At 51.2% G+C, this 18,760-nt stretch overlaps 1 protein-coding gene across 1 annotated transcript in view; it reads right to left on the reverse strand.

Annotated features, from left to right (window-relative positions):
• CDH23 (cadherin related 23) overlaps positions 1 to 15,334 on the reverse strand; it is a 168,580-nt gene extending 153,246 nt beyond the window's left edge. The window contains exons 1-3 of the mRNA XM_058841359.1: positions 15,247 to 15,334; positions 15,123 to 15,197; positions 11,783 to 11,860 (exon numbers count right to left, since the gene is read on the reverse strand). Of these exons, the coding sequence (XP_058697342.1) occupies positions 11,783 to 11,860; positions 15,123 to 15,197; positions 15,247 to 15,334 (241 nt within the window). The remainder of the gene's footprint in view (positions 1 to 11,782; positions 11,861 to 15,122; positions 15,198 to 15,246) is intronic.
• Positions 15,335 to 18,760: the final 3,426 nt, after the last annotated feature.

The following is an 18,760-nucleotide window of genomic DNA, read 5'->3' on the forward strand; positions in this document are numbered from 1 at the left end:
ATACCCTGGCCTAGGTAACTCCCATAAATTCCCCAAATTTGGGCTGAGATTATATCTGTGGTTATTAAAGAGTGACAATAAACCTTATCAATCAAGAGCGAATGCAAAAGGAATAAGGGAAAGATTTTCCTAGGAGTGAAAGTGCAAGAAATTCATAACGGACTTAATAACCTGTACCAATAAGAGATACTCATGATGAATCTGCTTTAAAACCAGTCTCATTCCATAAGAAAAAAAAAAAAAGAATAAAAGAGAGACCCTGGCCCTCCATCTCCTCACCCCAGCTATTCCTCAATGCAAAACCTCTGCTTCTCTTCCAACTCCACTTCTTGCCCGAGACACAACCCCAGGCTCCTCAGGTTTTGGGATGCCTGTGTGTGTGGCCTCAGATGAGGATGTTGTCCCATCTGTCCCTCGTGTCCCCTCACAGGCATGTCCACAGGCTCCCAAATGACTGATGAGCCTGCACGTTGTTTTTGAGCAGCTCACGTGCCAGGCAGGATGACAGACCTTGGGAACCTGGGCATTAATCTGGAGATTTATAGCCAAATCTGTCACGCTTGGGGAAGATTTTCTTCCCCCAAGAACTCTGCCTGAAGGTCGCTTTTCCCTGGGCAATAAGCTCCAAGAAACTTTCTCAGCCACCTTGGCCCCCACCAAAGCGAAAGCAGGGGATGGAGACGCCCACCAGATAACATGCCCAGCCTCAGGGCACAGGTTTCTCCTGTATGTTAAATATATATTATTATCTATGTTTATATATTCTCCTCTCCCCACTGAGGCTGATGACAGACAAAGGAGGAGCTGCTGAAGAACAAGAAGTCCAGACATTTGAGGGTGCAGTGAGCCTTGGAGCAGGGAAAACACCTTCTGGGAGTTGGCTGGGTGGTGATTTCAGGCTAAGAATGAAGAAAAAAAAAATCAAATACACCTGCCCAAACCAGGATCAGCCAGGCAGCTGGATAACAAAACTGGAGGCAAAGCCCACCAAGCACATGGATGAGAGCCAGGACCACAAGCAGTCCCCACCTGAACCTCACGGGATGCCCCAAAAGGATGCTCTGGGATGAGCTGGTTTCCGAGAGAGGCTCTTCTCTTTCCCGTGGTAGTTTCCCAGGACATGCCTAAAATCCAACCCATTTCTCAAAGCCCCAGACACCACATAGAGGAGGGTGGCTGTTAGGAAAGATCCCCTGGACAAGGCAAGAGCTTGCCTGCCCTCCCACAAGGCGTCAGGACGGGCTGGCGGTGCGCGTGCCGCTCGCGGCTTTGCCGGCAGAACAGATCAATTCCGACAAGGAAAACTCCTGAGGTTTATAGTCAGGGCAACGCGAATGAAACCAGTGAATCATTTATTCAGTCAATTTTAGCCGTCCCTAACAACAAGCTGTCTGACAGCAGACCACAAATTTCTCTGGTGTATTCTTATTTAAAGCAATAATCCCTGTGGATAATTCTTCGACTGCGGCTTGTTTGGAAAGCGCAGACTATACAGATGTTTCAGAGGGATGCAGTGTTCGCTGCGCCCTTTCTTCCCTCGTCTGAGCCATCAGATCAAGTCTGCAAGCTAAACAGGGGTAATTCCAGATCAGAAATCTTTCTCTTCACACTCCTGGCAACATCCATGGAATGCTTCTGCCCGTGACCAGTGCAGGAAGATGACCTGCGCAGCACCAAAGATACCTGCTTACAAGAAATTACAAAATTCACTCCCCACAAACATTTGCAACACTTGGCCAGCTTGTCACAGAATCAAAGACGAGAGAAAGATTCCCTAGACATCCACAAGGCTGTGGATGGTGACAGACTCGCTGCTTCACCGTTTGGTTCTTTCCAGGCTGGCTTGTGTGGGTAAAAGGAATGGAAGGGAACACGGAAAAAACACACAATAAAGGCTTTTGAAATTAAAGAGTTTCAAGAGCAAACACTCTGCTACAACTTCCCCTTCAGGGACAGCAGGCATCTTCTGTTCTTTTCCAAAGACTTTCTCTTTCACATCCTTCCAAACTCTTTTTCCCTCCCCTCACTGGAGCAGCCAACACCTGCTGCACATCGCGTGTTTCCATCCAGCTCCTTCCCTGCCTTCCCAAAGCATCCCCATGCTCCAAGGAAGGCAGCAGAGGACCACACACACATATTCCCATGTCCCTGCAGACAGAAGCCACCCAGGTGACAAACACATGTTGGGCCAGGAAGAAAGGGGGAGCAGGGAGGAGGCAGATTTGCAGGCTCTGATCCCAGACGCCTGACCCCCTCCTCTCCCTCGTTATGGATGAGGCAAATTAGCTGTGACACTCATTAGCTGCAGCTCCTAATTAGTGAAAATTAATATTGGTTTTGATAGAAGCGTTGGCTGAAGCTCTCCCAGGCAAAGGCATTATTGACCTTGTTATCCTGTTTAATAGCAAGTTACATCACAAAAACTACTTTTCGTGGAGCCGACAGATTGTAGCCGCCTCCTGCCCTCCACAGCTCCCTTCCCCTTCCCCACCAGCTCCAAAGGACAGATCCAGCCCCTGCCAGAGCACCCTCAGTCCCACGGGCACCTGCACCCATGCCTGGCAGCATCCTAAGCCTCCCCATCCCTGTGAGCACCCCAAAATCCCAAGCCCCATCTGACTGATGGTTCCTCGTCCTCCGTGTCCCATTCCAAACACCTGTTGTCCCAAGAAACTCCAGACTCCCCAGAGGAATTGCTCAGTACCACCTCTACTCACAGGAAAAATAAAGGAGAAGGGCTACAGTGACCATTTAATATGGAAAGAAATAGGAGCAGCATTCCTTGATGCCTGGAATCCCCACCCTTGGAGCCTGGGAATCCCCACGGCAGCAAACAAAAAGAAAATATTTGCTACCGAAGTTATGCCTAAAAACCCCACCACAGCACATTATTCACACATTAATAACAATAAAGATGTCAGGCTGCCAGATAAGCAGTTAACCTCATCCAGGGCACAATTAGGGATGCCATTATCCAGGCACCTGGGGCCATTTGCACACAGCAGAGGGTTTCATGGAAAACAGGGATGAGCCCCTGCCTGGTGAAGCAGCCAGCCCTGCCTCATCACCCTGCTACAGCCAGGCAACCCCAAATTCTGACCTTGCATCCCGCTCAAAAGAGGCTGTGTGCAGATCCAGAACGGGAAAACTTCTTTTAAAGAGCATTCCTCTGCTCCTGGGAGCAGCATCCCAGTGAAAACTGTCCCTCTGCCTGCCTGGATAATACCACTGGCTGTGGGATACACAAAGAGCAAACCCAGACCACCTACAGTATTTACTGGGTCCTGGGGTGAACTTCTGCTTCTGGGGGGAGTATCACCACTGGAAAACAGGTTGTCCAACAGATTCCAGCTGATTTGATGGCAGGATGTCCACTGAACACAGTAATTTTGGCTTTTGGGATGAACTAACCAGCAAAATAAAAAAGAAAATTACACACCCAACTTACAACCTGGAATGCAAAATCAAAAGCTCCTGGTTTAAAATCCATGGAGGCCTCTCCTCTCTCCTAGGAGACTCTTTTCCCACCTATGTCTGCCAGAAATTGCCTGTGGAGCATCCCAGCACCAGTGAAACACATTCTCCTGTCAGTGTTCTGTGAACTGTGGGGATGCTGCCAATTTTTATGGCTTCATGAGATCATCCTGTTGCAGTGTGGTTAAACCAGTTTGGAATTTTTTTTTTTCCCCCTTCCCAACACAGAGCCTTAATTTCTGACCCTTTTCCCCACCCCACCAAAGCAGGTGGGGCAATGACTTCTGGTTGATGCTGCTCTCTGCAAGTCCTCGCTCTGCAGCTGATGGGAGCGCAGGTAATTTTTCCAAGGCAAAGGACAACTTGCAAATCCCGGGAGATGTTTTTCCCCCAGCCTTTATGGCCCTAGGAGAGCTGCTGGGAGAGGTGTGGAAAGCAGGGTGGTGTTTTCTGTGTGGTCTCCTCACTTCTTGCCTCACCAAACCCCACTACACATGGCTGCTCCTTCGCAGGGAAATGCTGCTTTATCCGGCAGGATGTGTTTAATTTGATGCTGCTGTCATATGGGAAAAGGTGCATTTCCAGACTCAGGGTTTTCCGCAGTGCTGTTACTTATTTTACAGTCTTCTGCCAGATCTTATTCCTTCCCCTCTATTTCCCAAAATCATTATTAACAACCATTAATCTCTGCCTGGGAGGATGCTCCTCGCTTCTCTCCATACCCCAAATTGTTCCTCTCCCTTGGACTTTACGTATTTCAAAGTCTCTTTTCTTCCCCCCCTCCTTCCTCTTTTCAAATTAACTGCTTGAAACCAAAACAGCAGAGCAAGTAAAGCCACCGCATCACTGTTTATGAAAGGATATTACGTTCCACGGCACCGGCTCTCACCTCAAAGCTAATAATCAATTAGAAAGGAAAAATAAACCGGTTTCTCCGGACTCAGGTACCAAATCACCCTCCTAATTGCTCACAGGCAGCAAGACAACCTCCGTGATACAACACCAGAGCAGGCACCTGACAAAGCCATGCAGATGAATGGAATAAAATTGAGTTACTAACCATTAAATGTCAAGCATTTGAAATCTTTCCCCCTCGTGTACCCAGCAATATTAATAAATCTTTAAGAGAGGGAGCTCACGGAGCTTTCTCACTGCCCTGACCAGCGCTGCAAACGGAGCAGATGTTTTCACCGAGTTGTCCAACAATGCTTTCTTTCCCCCCACCTCCCCTCCCCAAGTGGCTACAGTTAATTCAAAAGCCATCAATGTACCCAAGCAGTCTGACAGGAGGAACCAATTTATTAACTCCCCCTGCCAATCAAGCACATTAAGCCATCCCAAAGGCAGGAGGGTGCATTAGCACACGCCGGCGATAAATCAGTTTAAAAGCCGGGAGACGGGGAGGGGATGGAGTCCTGCAGCAACACTGAGGCGACCCACGCTCCCCAAAACCACGGAAAACGTGGGAAAACAAGCTTCCCAAGAGCTGGCCCTGCCACCCAGGCAATCAAGAAAAGAAGCTGGATCTTCCTTAACTCTTTGTTGTTGTTGTTTTTTTCCCCCTTGGCTTTTTTTTTTTGGCTTGTTTCACACCAGGAAGCTCCAACCACGGGTTGTAGCAGCAAATAGTTTGAATTTTTTTTTTTTTTTTTTAAAGAAAAGGACTTCCACAGTGCCTTCCACAGGGTTGAAAGGGGGCTTGAAGATGTCTTGGTCCACGCCTGCCATGGGCAGGGACACCTTCCACTATCCCAGGTTGTTCCAAGCCCCATCCAATCTGGCCTTGGACACTTGCAGGGATCCAGGAGCAGATCCAGATTGCAGAGATCTCAGATGTGCCAACATTAGAAGCAGGGGGTAAAGGAGTTCGGGCTGGGGATTTTTCCTTTAAGCTCACACAACCCAAACACGTTAAATTTGTGATCTGGCAAAACACACAAGTGTGTTCAGCACTGTTTGCAACCAGAGCTTTTTTTTTGTCTGATAGTGAAATCACAAGCTCACCTTCCCCACCAAAAATAAAATGATGGGTGTATGCAAATGCAAGTATTTCCCTCCAGCACAGGGGGAGGAATTATTACCCTTGGCTAATAATATTCCCTTAGGACATGAATACCTCCACAAGGATACACACATATATATATATGTCTCCTAACTTGAATATATACACACATATCCATACCTATGTGCTTTTCCCCCCTCCTGTGTTTTCTTTTTCTTTGTTAAGCCTGACTCAAATGATTATCCCTGCTCTCTATCAGTTTGGCCACCCATGTTAATGCCTCCAATCAGCCTGGAAGGCCCAATTTACCTGAGCTGGGACAGTGCTGACATCCAAGCCCGGGCATTCCAGAGTAACAAGGGGCACAGCCAGCAAGGAGCCAGCCCGCAAATGAAGCTCCCACAGACAGCCCTGTACAGATAATTAATGCTGCAAAAGCCATCCCAGACATAAAAAGTCACCCCAGCCTTCATTACCAAACTCACACATCTTTCTCCCTCTCCCTGGAAAGGGCTTGGCCCCCGTGCCAGGGCTCAAAAGGTGGCGAGATCAAACCTCAGGATGGCTTGATGAGGCGTTTGCCAAGAGCAAGGTTACCCTGGCATGTTAATGAGTCCATATTGCAAATATACTTTCTTCCTTCTCCCTCTTCCCCTTCTTAAACACGAGCATTAATGCTACTGCCTATTAGCAAAGCAGATATGAAAGTTTAAGTGATTGATGAAGTGATTAATTTAATGATGCGGGGTTAAGGGTTTGGGTGGGAGTGGGGCTTTTTTTTTTTAAAGCTTAAGTTTCCTGATGTTGGGAATAACTAATTTTCTAGCCTTAAGTTTTCATTAAAGATGCTGTACTTTCTGCAGCTCAACAAGTAATTTGGACCTTCGGATGACAGAAAAAGGGCTTGAGTTGGGAGAGCTGAGATCCCCTTCTTAAGCTCTCCTCAAATATTGCTGTTCATTAGGGTTGCCAGCATGCCTAGAAACGAGGCTGCTCCTCTGAAGAGCACTCAAGAACCCTGGAAATTCAGTTGTAGGCAGCAAAGAGCCATTGGGTGACAGATAAACACTGAAGAGGAAAGGTGAGGTGGCCACAGCCTCCCTCTGTGAAGGAGAATCCCAGCCATGGCCACAAGGAAGCTTGGGGGAAGGTTCAAAAACACACAATCTCCATCACAACCAGAGTCTGGACGAGTCCAGTCCATATTCCTCTGGAATTACCCTTCCTAAAAGGCCAAATCCATTCTGCCTGCTGCACACAGGCACCCCACAGGCATTTGCTTCCTGGGCAGCCCACCCAGCAAGCAGACCAAGAAGTTCAGGGTCCTCTGGCACTTGCCAACCTGCCTTATTTCTGTCAGATAAATGGAAAACGCAGCTTTGTGAGGTTTTTTACCACTATGAACCACAAGCTCCTGTGCCAGTGCCAACACACCTGGCCCCCCAGCTCTGTAAGCAGCCACCAAGTGCCACCATGCACTTGCCCACTTGTTTCACCCCATTTTCCCACCCAGCTGGGGATTATTTACAAGCAGCAGCCTGGTTTCACCAGCAGTCAAAGCTTGTCAGAGACAATCCCCCAGCAGAGGGATAGGCAGCTGCCCTCTCACAGAATGGTTTAGGGGGGAAGGAACCTTCAAAACCATCCCTTTCCAACCCTCTCTCATGGCCAGGGACACCTTCCACTATCCTAGGCTGCTCCAAGGCCTGTCCAGCCTGGCCTTGGACACTTCCAGGGATGGGACATCACCATCATGACCCCTATAAATCCACCTCATCCTGCAAGCCTACCTTCAGCTAGGCCTAAATGCTGGTCTAGCAGAAACCCAGCTTTGCAGGGTAGAAGGAAAACCCTTAACAAATAGATCTAAACACGTAGCACTGTTTCCTGATGGGGCAGTAGCTTTTCTGGGGGGCGTGTTTGGAGCTGTGTCAGCAAACACACACAAACACAGGGATCATTTTACCCACTAACAGCTCACCTGGCTGTGAGGAAGGCAGTGACTCCTGGCTACAACTCTTGCACTGCCCCATGCTCCTCCTACTGCCCTGCTCCCAAAAGGCTTTAGTCCCAATTTTGGGCTTTAATCCCCAAATTTAAAACCATCCCGATCCTCACCTCCTTGTGGCTCAGGTTAACCACTTAGCAGCTCATTAACAGTGTGCCTCGAGGGTACTTTCTGGTCCTTGCCCCCCTGACTTTTAACCCGGTGGCACACCGATGTTAATTTATAATTCTCTCTTTAGCTTTAACACCTAATTCTGAGCGAGAGGGACACAAGAGCAGGTACATCCCCCTCTCCAGCAGCAGGCTCCTGCAAGTAAGGGGGCTCTCCCACCCGGAGCCACCAAAGGGAAAAGGGTTTGGTGGCCGTGCTGTGCTCAGGTGACCACAGTCCTCCATCCAAATCTGCCCCCAACAGGTGGCCTCCAATCCTCCTGCATGGATATCCAAGCTCTGAAATTATTTAATCAGTCCAGAGGCATGCAGGGATCAGAGAGACAGCATTTTTTAAGTTTTTTTTTGTCATTTTCCTTCCAGTGATGCATCTGGAGGAGCCCGGGCACCGCAGTGGTGGCCAGCAGATGCCAGCAGCTGTGGGATCAAACAGGTTTAGCCCGTGCTCAATCCCACACTGATAACCATATCTTCAGCAGCAGCTTGAGTGCCCCAGCACCCCCAGGGACCTCTCCTGGGTGCCAAAGCACCTCCCCATGTCCAGGACCAGAGCACGCCAGCAAAAGGCATCTCTGGAAGGGATGAGCACCTTGGAAAGGACAGACACAGAGTGTGGAGGATGGAAACCTTCCCTGCCCAGAGAAGAAAACCCCTCTGGCCTGGTCCTTGTCTAGGACAGAGAATTAAATCAAATCATCCACAAATATCAGAGGGCTGTGCTGCCTCAGATCCATGTGAGGAGTTACCACAGAGCACCCTGCCTGTGAAATACCACGTTCCTCTTTAGTTTTCTTGCGAAATAATTCCATCCTAGCAGGCACGAGGTGTCACATGCCAACCTAAACCCTTTAATGGCCACCAGCCAGCAAAGTGCACCCTCACCAGCGGCACACCACTATCCCTGGCTCCTCTTAGGCTGCAGCAGAGAGCACAGCGAGAGCCACAGCTCCACGGGCAGTGCCTGCTGCAGCCCATTCTGGAGCAGCTCTCTTAAAGAGCAAGGTTCAGCTCTGCCTATTCAAATTTAGTGGAGAAATATCCCTTCTCACAGCGTTTGCCAGCTCAGCAAAAGCTGCACAGAGCAAAAAGAGGGCAGAGCAAGCCATGAAATTCACTGTCAGCCATCCATCCATCCATCCGCCTTGCTCTCTGAGCATGGCGGTCCCCGGGATGGAGAGCACAGCCCAGGCCTCCTGGGAGAGACACGGAGCCGGAGGGAAGGAAAAGCTGGCTCTGAGCAGCAAACTCAGCCCAGGTCACTGCTCCTGACCCTGGGACTTGCTGACTTGGGGGTTCTCCTTGGCCCTGTGCTGTCCCAGGGTCATAGGTGGGAGGAGGTGCTGAGGCAGCCAAATTTTGGGGAGCTGGGGCTGAGCAGCTCACCAGTCACAGCAGGCGTCCCAGCGAGCTGGTGGGTGGAGAGCCGAGAGCCTCAGCTGTAGACATTCCTGCCCAAGAATAAGAAATGGAATCAAACAGCAGGCAGCCTTGGCAGAGGTCCTGCGGGAGCCCAGCCTCCCCACCTGCCAGCTGTCCTGGGTGCTGTCACCAGCTCCCCCAGCATCCTCATGCTGGCGTTGCCCAGGGAATGGTCATCCCAGCGTGGATTTCCCTGTGCCATGCACTGCTCAGCCTCAGCAGGCTTCAGGAGGGACACCAGCCCTTCATGGAATCACGGAATGGTTTGGAATGGTCTTGGTACAAGCCCCTGCCCTATGCAGGGGCACCGCCCAGCAAGTGCTCACAGCCCCCTGCAACCTGACCTAAGATCCAGACTAAGTCCCTCTGCTGGTTTTAAGCAAGAATTACCTGATGAGGATGATGACACATCGTCCCCACCTGGGTGACCATGCCCCTGACACCACACGGCCTGAGGGCAAGGCCAAGCGCACGTTATCACCTCAAGTGCAGTGGACAAAGTGTTTCCCACTCTTTTAAGACAACATTATTCCAGTGACGCTAAAATGTTATCGCTAGGATGAAGGGGAAGTGGAATTACACTCGTCTGAATGGCCTCTTTTGTCACGCATTTTGCGAGGCGTTGAGGCATGAAAGCTTTCAGAGAAACCTGGGTGAATCCAAGCTGGGTGGTTATAAGGCTACTTACAGACCTGACATGATGGATCATCTTCATTTTCCCATCCCTGTCCCCCTCACAGCAAATCCATTTGCTGGGCAATTAGACTCCAGTCATTACATTATGCTAAGAGGACGCTCCTTTGGCAGGGGCAGGGACCCCCACCAAGAGGAGCCTGGAGTGCTGCCTGCCCATTCCCAGCTGCTGGGACAATCCAGGGCTGCAGTGACCCCCGTGGCAGTGACACCACCTTCCCAGCTCACCTGGAACCCGCAGCACACAGCCCTCCAAGAGGTCTGGGATTGAGCGAAGCGGCCCTTGGTATGATTTTTCTTAAGGCAAACAGCAGCAGGATAGAGATGGGACAGTCCTGCTCCTGCACGTTCTTCTCCAAAGGGGTGTTATATCCAGTCAGAACTCCCATTTTTCCAAATAAAACACAGGGTGATGCAGCTGCAGACAGCTGGCACGGGCTCTCCTGTGGGTCCTGTCTTGCCCATGCCACCACAGCCCAACCAATCACCATCCCTCTCCTCCTCATCCTCCTCTCCAAGGCATCTCCCGCCTTTCTCCTACGATTCCCTCCCCAGCGCCTTCCCGGAGCTCCCGTCTCCGACTCCCTCTGCACGTGTGTGTGTGTGTGTGCTTCCATTACTTCTGGGTGAAATAACTGACTACAGGGTCAGTCCACCTGAAAATTGCTCTCCCCAGACCTAAATGAAACAGATGGGCATTGATGATGTTTTGGGAGAAATTAATCAGCCTGGACCGGCGGCAGCGCCAGCAGCTCCCTCGGCCCAATCTCGCCTAATGAATTCCGAGCTCTCTGTCTTAATAGCTCCTGACAAGACTAATTTACTCTTGTAAGTGATTAGAGGGGGAATGATCTCTTAATTGTTGCTTAAGATCCCTTTTGGCATGGCAGGCAGCAGGCAGGGAGGGGTTTGGAGGGAGGGGATGCTGGAGGGAGGGATGTCATGGGAATGGATGCCCAAACAGACCTCAAAAAAAGACTTTTTTTTTTTCCCCCCAGGAAACTGTTCTGCTCCTCACACTCAGAATCTTACAAAGGTGTTTCCAGCTGCTACTTTTTTTAAAAAAAAAAGTTAAAAAACCTTAACTCAGAAAACACCTACCAACAGCAGGATACACAGAAATGACTGTGTGTGCCAACACTTCCCAGGCTGACATTTCCCTCTGGTGCACCTGGAAACAAAATCTCAAGGTGCCCATATTCTTAAGAGTCAATTATATACATACACAAAGTGTAATACAAAGTTGAAAAAAAGAAAAAGAGAAAGAAATTCAACTGCCAGAGTAATTCCAAGAAAAACTTGACCCACATAATACCTCACTGGAAAGCAGGCTGTAGGAAATCTCCCTATTTTCTGACAAAATAGAGGTTTAGTCCAATTCCCATGAGGTATTTCAAGCTCAAGTACTTGGAGAGCAAGGTGCTCTGTGAGGAAGCATTTCCATTGAGCTGTTCCCAATCAGCTCTCACTCCTGCTCCCTTTTCCAGGGCTTCATCACCCAAACCAAGACTCCACATCCCGCCTGCTTGCTCAGACAGCACCCCAAATCCCACAGGGGCTGCACATGCCTGGCCAAGGGGACGCTAGAAGGGACAGAAGGCCCAGCTGGGAGTGCTGCTTGAGCTGAGCAGCCACTGGAGATCTCTCCAGACTCCTCCAACCCTCAGCAACTCTGGTAGCCATGGGGGTGAGGTAAGAGCCCTTCCTTAAGGAAGGTGCTGCTCGGGCTGCATGGCTGGAGGTGGGAGAAGGGACCTCCAGAGGCTCCATCCCAGCCTCCCGATCGATTCCTCCCGCATTAAACGCCAGTCACGAGCCCTGATTGAAGACCCCAGGTTTAATGGACTGAGAGCCCGGGAAGGCGCCGAGAACGACCAGGTCGATTTCTGCATTTACTAAAAACCGATCCCCAGCTAAATAAAGAAGGAAAAGCTCCACCTGCCAATCAGAAGAAAAGCATTCCTTTTCCATACTTTTCCACGGTGTGGTGGCAGCCCGTGGGCCCATCCCACTTACCCACAGGTGTGTCCTCGTTGATCAGCAGGTAGGTGTCAAAGAAGTAGTTGATGAAATACGGCAGGCGGTTGCCCTGGCCTGGGAAGAGGACAAAAACAAGGAGTTATTTCCCTGGCACAGGTCAGCAAGGCTGGGAAAGGCTCGGGAATGCTCACAGGGCACTGGGCTCATGCTGGCAAGGGGTAAGTCCGAAGAGGAGAGCTAGCAGGAGGACAGAAAGCCCCGTGAGGCCCCTCCATAAAAGCTGGCAGGGGAGCCACTTCCCTCCAGCAGCCTCTCTAGATCTGGTATTTTCCAAAAGGCAGAGGGGAGGGGGAGAGCCGACAGCACAGGGACCAGGAGCATCAATTATTGGTTTAGCCCAGGATTAATACCTTCGCTTTGTTCCCACGGCTGAGAGCCTTCCGCCTTGTCAGCCACCCCAGCAAACCCCTGTGCTCCCTGCCTCTCCCATCACCCGGCTGCCTTTCCCCTCTAATTGCCTCCTTTCACCTTTAATAACCAGGCTCGCTCCTTGCCGCTGCCGCTTTGGCGGCGCTGGGAGCTGGCGAGCCTGCCCCTGGCCCGCAGCCTCATTAGGGGACAGAGTCAAGTGCAGAGCACGTAGGAGAGTGACAAAGGCAGCCTGAGCCGGGGAAAGAGTCAGCCAGGAAAGATCTACTGCTGCAGGGTTGTGAGGAAAGAGGTGGCGGGAGAGGCACACAATGATTTCCCAGGGAGGGAAGCGTGTTCAGCATCCCACCTCAGGAAACAAGAACAGACCAAGCCTCAGCATCCTCTTTGCCTGCCAAGCTCTCAAAGGCAGGAGATGCTCCTGAGACCTTTCAAACACAGGTCCCAGGTGTGCATCCCAACAAACCAGCTCCTGAGGACATGGGCACAGGATGGGGGGAGCAACCCGAGCTCCCCCAGGGCTCCCTCCATAACAAGACAGGGATTTTTCAGCGCTGCCCTCTTTCCTGGGGCACCAGGTCTGTTAAACACCCTGAGAAATGGGAAAGCACTGGAGGCAGCTCTCCAAAGAGAGAACGTGCCTCTGCAAAGGCACATTTAAATCCCAGCCTCTGGATTTAAGTACCTGGAAAGAAAATAAAAAAGGAACCTGACAAAATGGGTTATTTGGGAGCTAAGAGCATCTCCAGAGGCTTGGCAGCACACTTGTCACCGGCTGCCACGCTGGGGCCAGCAGGCTCCAGGAGGGGCAAACGAGGCTGAAACACCCCCAGCAGCCCTTGGCACACAGGACTCGCTTCTGCAAAACCTCTTTCAAAATACATTTCTTAATATCACCAGCACGCTAAAAATAAGTTACACTTTCCAAATCCAGCTGCAGCAGGTGCTGGGAGGCTTCCAAGCCACCTGGCACACAGGATCTGTGTGCTCAGAGAGGAGGGAGACCAGCACCTGAGATGCTGAGGGAGGGTCTGGAGGCAGGACACCTCAGCTTTGGGTTGTAAATCCCAGGACAAAGGCTGGAGTTCCCTTCAGAAAGATTGCCACAACTGCCCAGTTATACCCTGGGACTCAGCACCTCTGTAACCCCCAACACAAGACGGGGTGCCCCCAGCACAGGAAGGACATGGACCTGCTGGAGAGACTCCAGAGGAGGCCATGAAGATGCTGGGAAAGCTGGAGGTGTCCAGCCTGGAGAAGGGAAGGCTCCAGGGAGACCTTGGATGATGGAGATCTCTGCTCATCTCCTGCAGCAGTAGCCAGGCAGGAGCAGGGAGGCTCCACTGCCATGCCAGAGTTGAACCATCCTCTTCCAAACACCCCAAGCCCACTCAGGCTCCACCTGCCCGTTATATCCCAGCTCATGGCTCCACCAGGAGCTCTGCAAACCTTCTGGGAAGAGTTGCTCTGTCACCTGCAGTACCCAGGGTGCGTGGCAGGGCATCCAGGCGCTTATCCCAGGCACAGCAGCTGTGCCAGCACTTCCTTATCACAGAGATGGCAACCCAAGCCCTGGGCAGGCTTTAAGAGAGAAGGGCTGGAATGCTGCTGAGCTGCAAAGCCTCCCAATCCCCATCTCCCCATGCTGCCTGTCCAAGGCTTTGCAGCTTGTCACTGCAAGGAGGGAGCGAGTCCCCAGCTGGGCAGGCAGACCCCCACCGTGCCACTTCCAATGGGACAGGCTGGCAAGTGACTCTTGGGGGAGGCAAAGGACTCGCTGGAATGTCTTTTTTCCTTGTTTGCCCCCCTTTCCAGAGGAGCGCCAGGGCAGTTACCCAGTGAGGCTCTCCTTGATCCAACACGACACCAGAGGGAGATTGACTGCGCCTGTCACTCACGGCTAATGTCATCCACTGACTGCTTAATCAGGCTGCCAATCGGGGCAAGCCATCTCCAGGCTTCAGGAGGGGAAAAAAAACGGGAAAAAGCCTTTATTCCAAAGGGCACAGTGCTATCAAATGGACACACACTGGCTATTGTTTATCAGCAAGAGCCACACAGGCACCCTCTCCCCACACCAGCACCCAGCGGGCTTGGGCCAGTCATGTAACAATCCCAATTTTCACGGGGCTTTGCTGTACATTTACAGCTCCCATGCACCTCGTGATGTGCCAAAACCTGTCCCAAAAGGCGCATTTCCTACACCAAAAAGACCATTGTCCCAGAAGCCCCCGTGCCAGGAAAGACCCCGAGCATCGGTGGAAAGAGCTTACTGTGGAGGCTCTTCTGGCCCACAGCCCTGCCTTTTCCCCCCATCTGGAATTAGAAAAGAGGTTTTGCAGCTTGGACAGGAGTTATTCCCTACCCAGCATATACTCAACACAGTTCAGGTCATAATTTTGCTGCTGAAAGCAGAGGGAGAGCCTTGCCAGCGATATTCTGCTGCACAGCTAACAAGCTTCTGGTTTGCATCCCTGCCTGTGATCCCTCCCTCCAGTTTTCTTTAGGTTTTATTTATGCAAATTGACCTCGTGCCAGGTCCAGCACCAGCTTTGCCTTGGTAAATCCGCATCTGGAAGCTGCCAAGAGCTTTTCATCGAGATACGCCGGGAGCATCTACCACTGCTGGGTTCACCAGCACATCCACCCTTCTCCAAGGCTTTTTCCAGCCCCACCTGCTCTCTCCCAAGAAAGGCCATCTAATGCCGTGTGTGCAGTCAAGCAAGGACCACGAGGAAAGGGGGAGCACGATGTGCAGGCCCCCACGATTTCAGGGCATGGAGACACAGAAGATCCCATGGAGACAGGAGATTTGCTCACCCCCACATCCCCCCTTCACCCCAGCAGTGTGGCTTTGCACGCTCACCAAGCACAAGCACAGCAATTGCCACCTTTGCACCTTGCAAACACGGGCCCCTGAGCAGGGAGAGAGCAGAGACAGACTTACCTGGAGAGACCAGCTCCAGGAGCAAGAGGAGAGGCAGGAAGCTGCCGGCAGCAGCCACGCGACGCTTCATGGTTCCTGTCAAAGAAGAGAGGCAGTGTCAAGTCCAGCACCTCTCAGACATTACCTTGTCTCCCTAAATCAGGCTCGGGGTGCAGCCCTGCCCCAGGTTGCTCCTTGGTTCCCCGATGCTGCAGGGGAGCGCCCCAGGACATCAGCGCTCTGTTTCAAACATCCCCTTGGCGATGGAAACCGGGATTTGCCTGGAGGAGGTGCTCCATCTTTTCCTTTCTGCTTCCCAGAGCTCCTCTCCTGTGAGGAGACGAGCCACGGTGAGCTCCGTGGCCAGGAGAGGAGCAGCCCCAGCTGGGATGAGCTGCTCCAGCACCGGAGCAAAGGAAGAGCTGCTGTGACCCAGGAGTGACACGGCAGCGAGCTGTCAGCACCCGGATTTGAGATGTTTTGGCAGAGCTGCGCAGGAATCTTGACCCAGAATCACTGGAGAGGCACCAAGATTTGGGAGCAGAGCTCCTCGAAGCTCTCCCAGCACCTGGGTGGCCACAGAGGGGGCACTGCAGGAGCACAGGGAGCAGGGAAGCTGCCAAGTGTGCCCTCATCCCTCTCTGCCTACCAAATTTTCAACACAAGGCTCCTGACGCGAAGGAAACTGAATAAAGCAGCGCCAGGGAGCTGCCAGCACAGCCACATCCTCATCCTCCCTCGGTGCTCAGACCATCAAACCCAAAGCTTTTTTCCCAAAACAGCCTCACACCACCTCAGCCAAGCGCCCCTTTGTGAAGGAATACGCACGCGTGGATTTTAAAAGACTCCGCCCCGGAGGCACAGATAAACCACGTGCGTTACACAGGAAAGCCCCAGAAGCCAACAGGACACCCCAGCGAGCTGTCCCTGAAACTCTCCCTGGTCCCCTGGGTGCTCTGCAAGCCGTGGGTTACCCAGCAGTGGGCAGAGTTATCCCAACCCAGCTAAGGGTGAAGGGCTCTTCCTCCCCTCCAAGAGATTCATGGGAATCCTCACAGATGCTCCTGAAGGGGCTCCAAAACAATAGCTACGCCTATTTTATTTTTACTGATGGATGTGTCAGAGAAGACAGCTCACAACAACTCTGTCACCGCAGAAAAGGGCCTGAAATTCTAATTTCTCCCGCTATTTTGCCACGGGGAGTCTCTGGGATGAAGAGGCCCGTGCCTAGACAAGAAAAACGGTGCTGTGGTGTATTTTGTGCATCTTCGGGTATTTCAGTGAGAGCCTGAGAAGACATTCAGGTGCAATCATGCCCATCACCCCAGAAAACACAGCCAGGGCAGGAGAGTTTAAACCTCCGCCCCACGCTTCTGACTTCTGCTCCATGTCAGCAGAGCATCCAAAAGCCCAGTTTCTAAACAAAAAAGGCCATTTTCCCAGGAGCCAGGCATCCCAAAAAGCCCTTTAGATCCCTACATTTGGCCAACAAAAGAGGAATAGATTCCCGTGATTAAAAAAACCACCAAACATCTCAATTTTCCCCCTGCTCTAATAGGTTTTGGGGAAGAGGAAATCTCAGCATTGTTGCTCCAGAGCCCTGCACCGAAGGCAGAGCCCAAGCTCTTGGTGCTGCAGCCAGGGAAGATGAGGTGGAAATTAGTTCCTCTGCCTTCTGCAGTGCCAAAATGCCACAGCAAATGCTAACTTTCTTCTCAAACAGCACCACTATCAGCCCAAGTGAGCGTGAACATTATTTCCCAGCTTCACAGCCCATGTTTAAAAAGCAGCAGGGCAGTGGAGAAACAATTTACGTGATGTAGAAATAAAGGCGGCTGACAGCATCCCCTTTCGAGTGTCATGATAAATCTAAATATTGGATATTCCAAGTCAGCCACTTCATTACATAAGTAATTGCCTGAAATGTCATTTTGATTTTTCTCTGTCTTCATTAATATTGCAGCTCTTCACTGGTTCTTTGAGATGGTTCACTTGAACACTGCAAATTTAAGGACCGGGATGGAGAAGTCTCTGGGGAGAACTTTTAAAAATTGTGACTAAGAGCAGATTAAATTGCACCCTGTGCCTGGAAGAGGCTCTTCGGAGGAAGCACTCGGTGCAGTTTCCAGCATGATAATGTCCCTGGGCAAGGCATCCCTGGGAGCTCAGGTGCAGTCTCTTCCTGGCTGCCAAAGCACTGGTGTTAAACCAGAGGTTTCCCCATCCCCTGGCAGCTGCTCCCAAGGCTCAAGGAGCTGCTGGAGAAATGGGAAGCTGAGGAAACACTGCAGAGCAAACAAATCCAGGCCTTGAAAGTTTAGGAATCAGCTCAAGTGAAGCCGAGAAGTTTTCCAGCCTGCTTTCTCCCACCTGCCCAAGCCCTTGGCACATGCTCCAGGAGCCTCCTGGCACCTCTGGAACACCCCCAAATCCTCTCCAGCCCGGGCCAGGGGCTCCAACAGCGACTGCCAGGATCTGCACGCGGGCTGGGTTATTTTTACGCGCGCTGCCGGGGCGCTCGCTCTGCGGGCGCGCAGAACGCACCATCGCCTCCGTCACAGCCCAGCTGGCAGAGCTGGCATCTTTAATCACCCCCAGAACCCCTGTCCCCTCATCCCCTTCCCCAAAAAGGCACCGTGGTGCTCGAGCCTCAGAATTTGCCGCTCTAGGGGCGTGAAGAAGAAATGGAAGCGTAAATCAAAGCGCCTCGCGAGCGGCTGCCAGGGGAGGGAACTGGGTGTGCCTTCCCAAAAAAACACCTTTTCCTGCAATGAAACACCAGTGGTGTCCCCCAAAGAGGGACAGCGCTGCACCCACACAGGATTTGAGGCAGGAGGTGGGGTGGAAGCAGCTGAGGTGTCACCAGGGTGCCCCCACATCCATCCAGCTGCTGGAGGACCCCTCTCTCCCAGGCTCCCTCCATCACTGTGGCCACCTTGGAAGAGCAGCCAGAAGGAGATGGCCCAACAAGGAAGACCATCAAATATCCAAAAAACCACCCCTAGGATGCCCTTCAGCCAAGCACATTGCTTAACACCACCCCTCACACCAAAAAATCCACCCTCTCCTGCTTTCCCAGCTTCCCTCCTTAAAAAAAGCCCTGCTAGAAATGCACCTTTTCTCCTCATTACCGCCTCTTGGCCAGGCCTTTACAATAAGTAGGATTCAAAAGGAAAAAATTACAAGTTAATTCTGATTTTTCTTTTTTTTTTCCTTTTCTTATTCCCACCCCCATATTGGCGTGAGCCATACCCAAATCATAATTCCCAAAAATAACAAATTGCAGAACAGGGTAATCAGAAGTAAATTGATATTGATAAATAAGCTTTTCTCCTGTGCGGTAGGTGGTTTATTTTAATCTAATGAGTTTTATATTTTCTGAGCTTTCAGATTCCATGATGAAGAGCCGTCCACGCTAGAATTACAAAGCACTTTGAAATATTGTAATTTTATGGCTCATTTTGTCAGGACTCTTGAAAATGAGATTTGTTCCCAGTGAAAAAATTTGCCCCCTTCTTTTTTTAATATATTTTTTTTTTCTTTCTATTCCCTGCAGCGAAAGGAAATAAAATTTCCCTGTTAAATAAATAAAGGCCTGGATATTGGTATGCACATGGGAGGGAGAATATGGATCCTCACAGGGAATAAGGGACCAAGGC

This window comes from Poecile atricapillus, chromosome 6, assembly GCF_030490865.1.
Source record: "Poecile atricapillus isolate bPoeAtr1 chromosome 6, bPoeAtr1.hap1, whole genome shotgun sequence".
NCBI lineage: Eukaryota > Metazoa > Chordata > Aves > Passeriformes > Paridae > Poecile > Poecile atricapillus.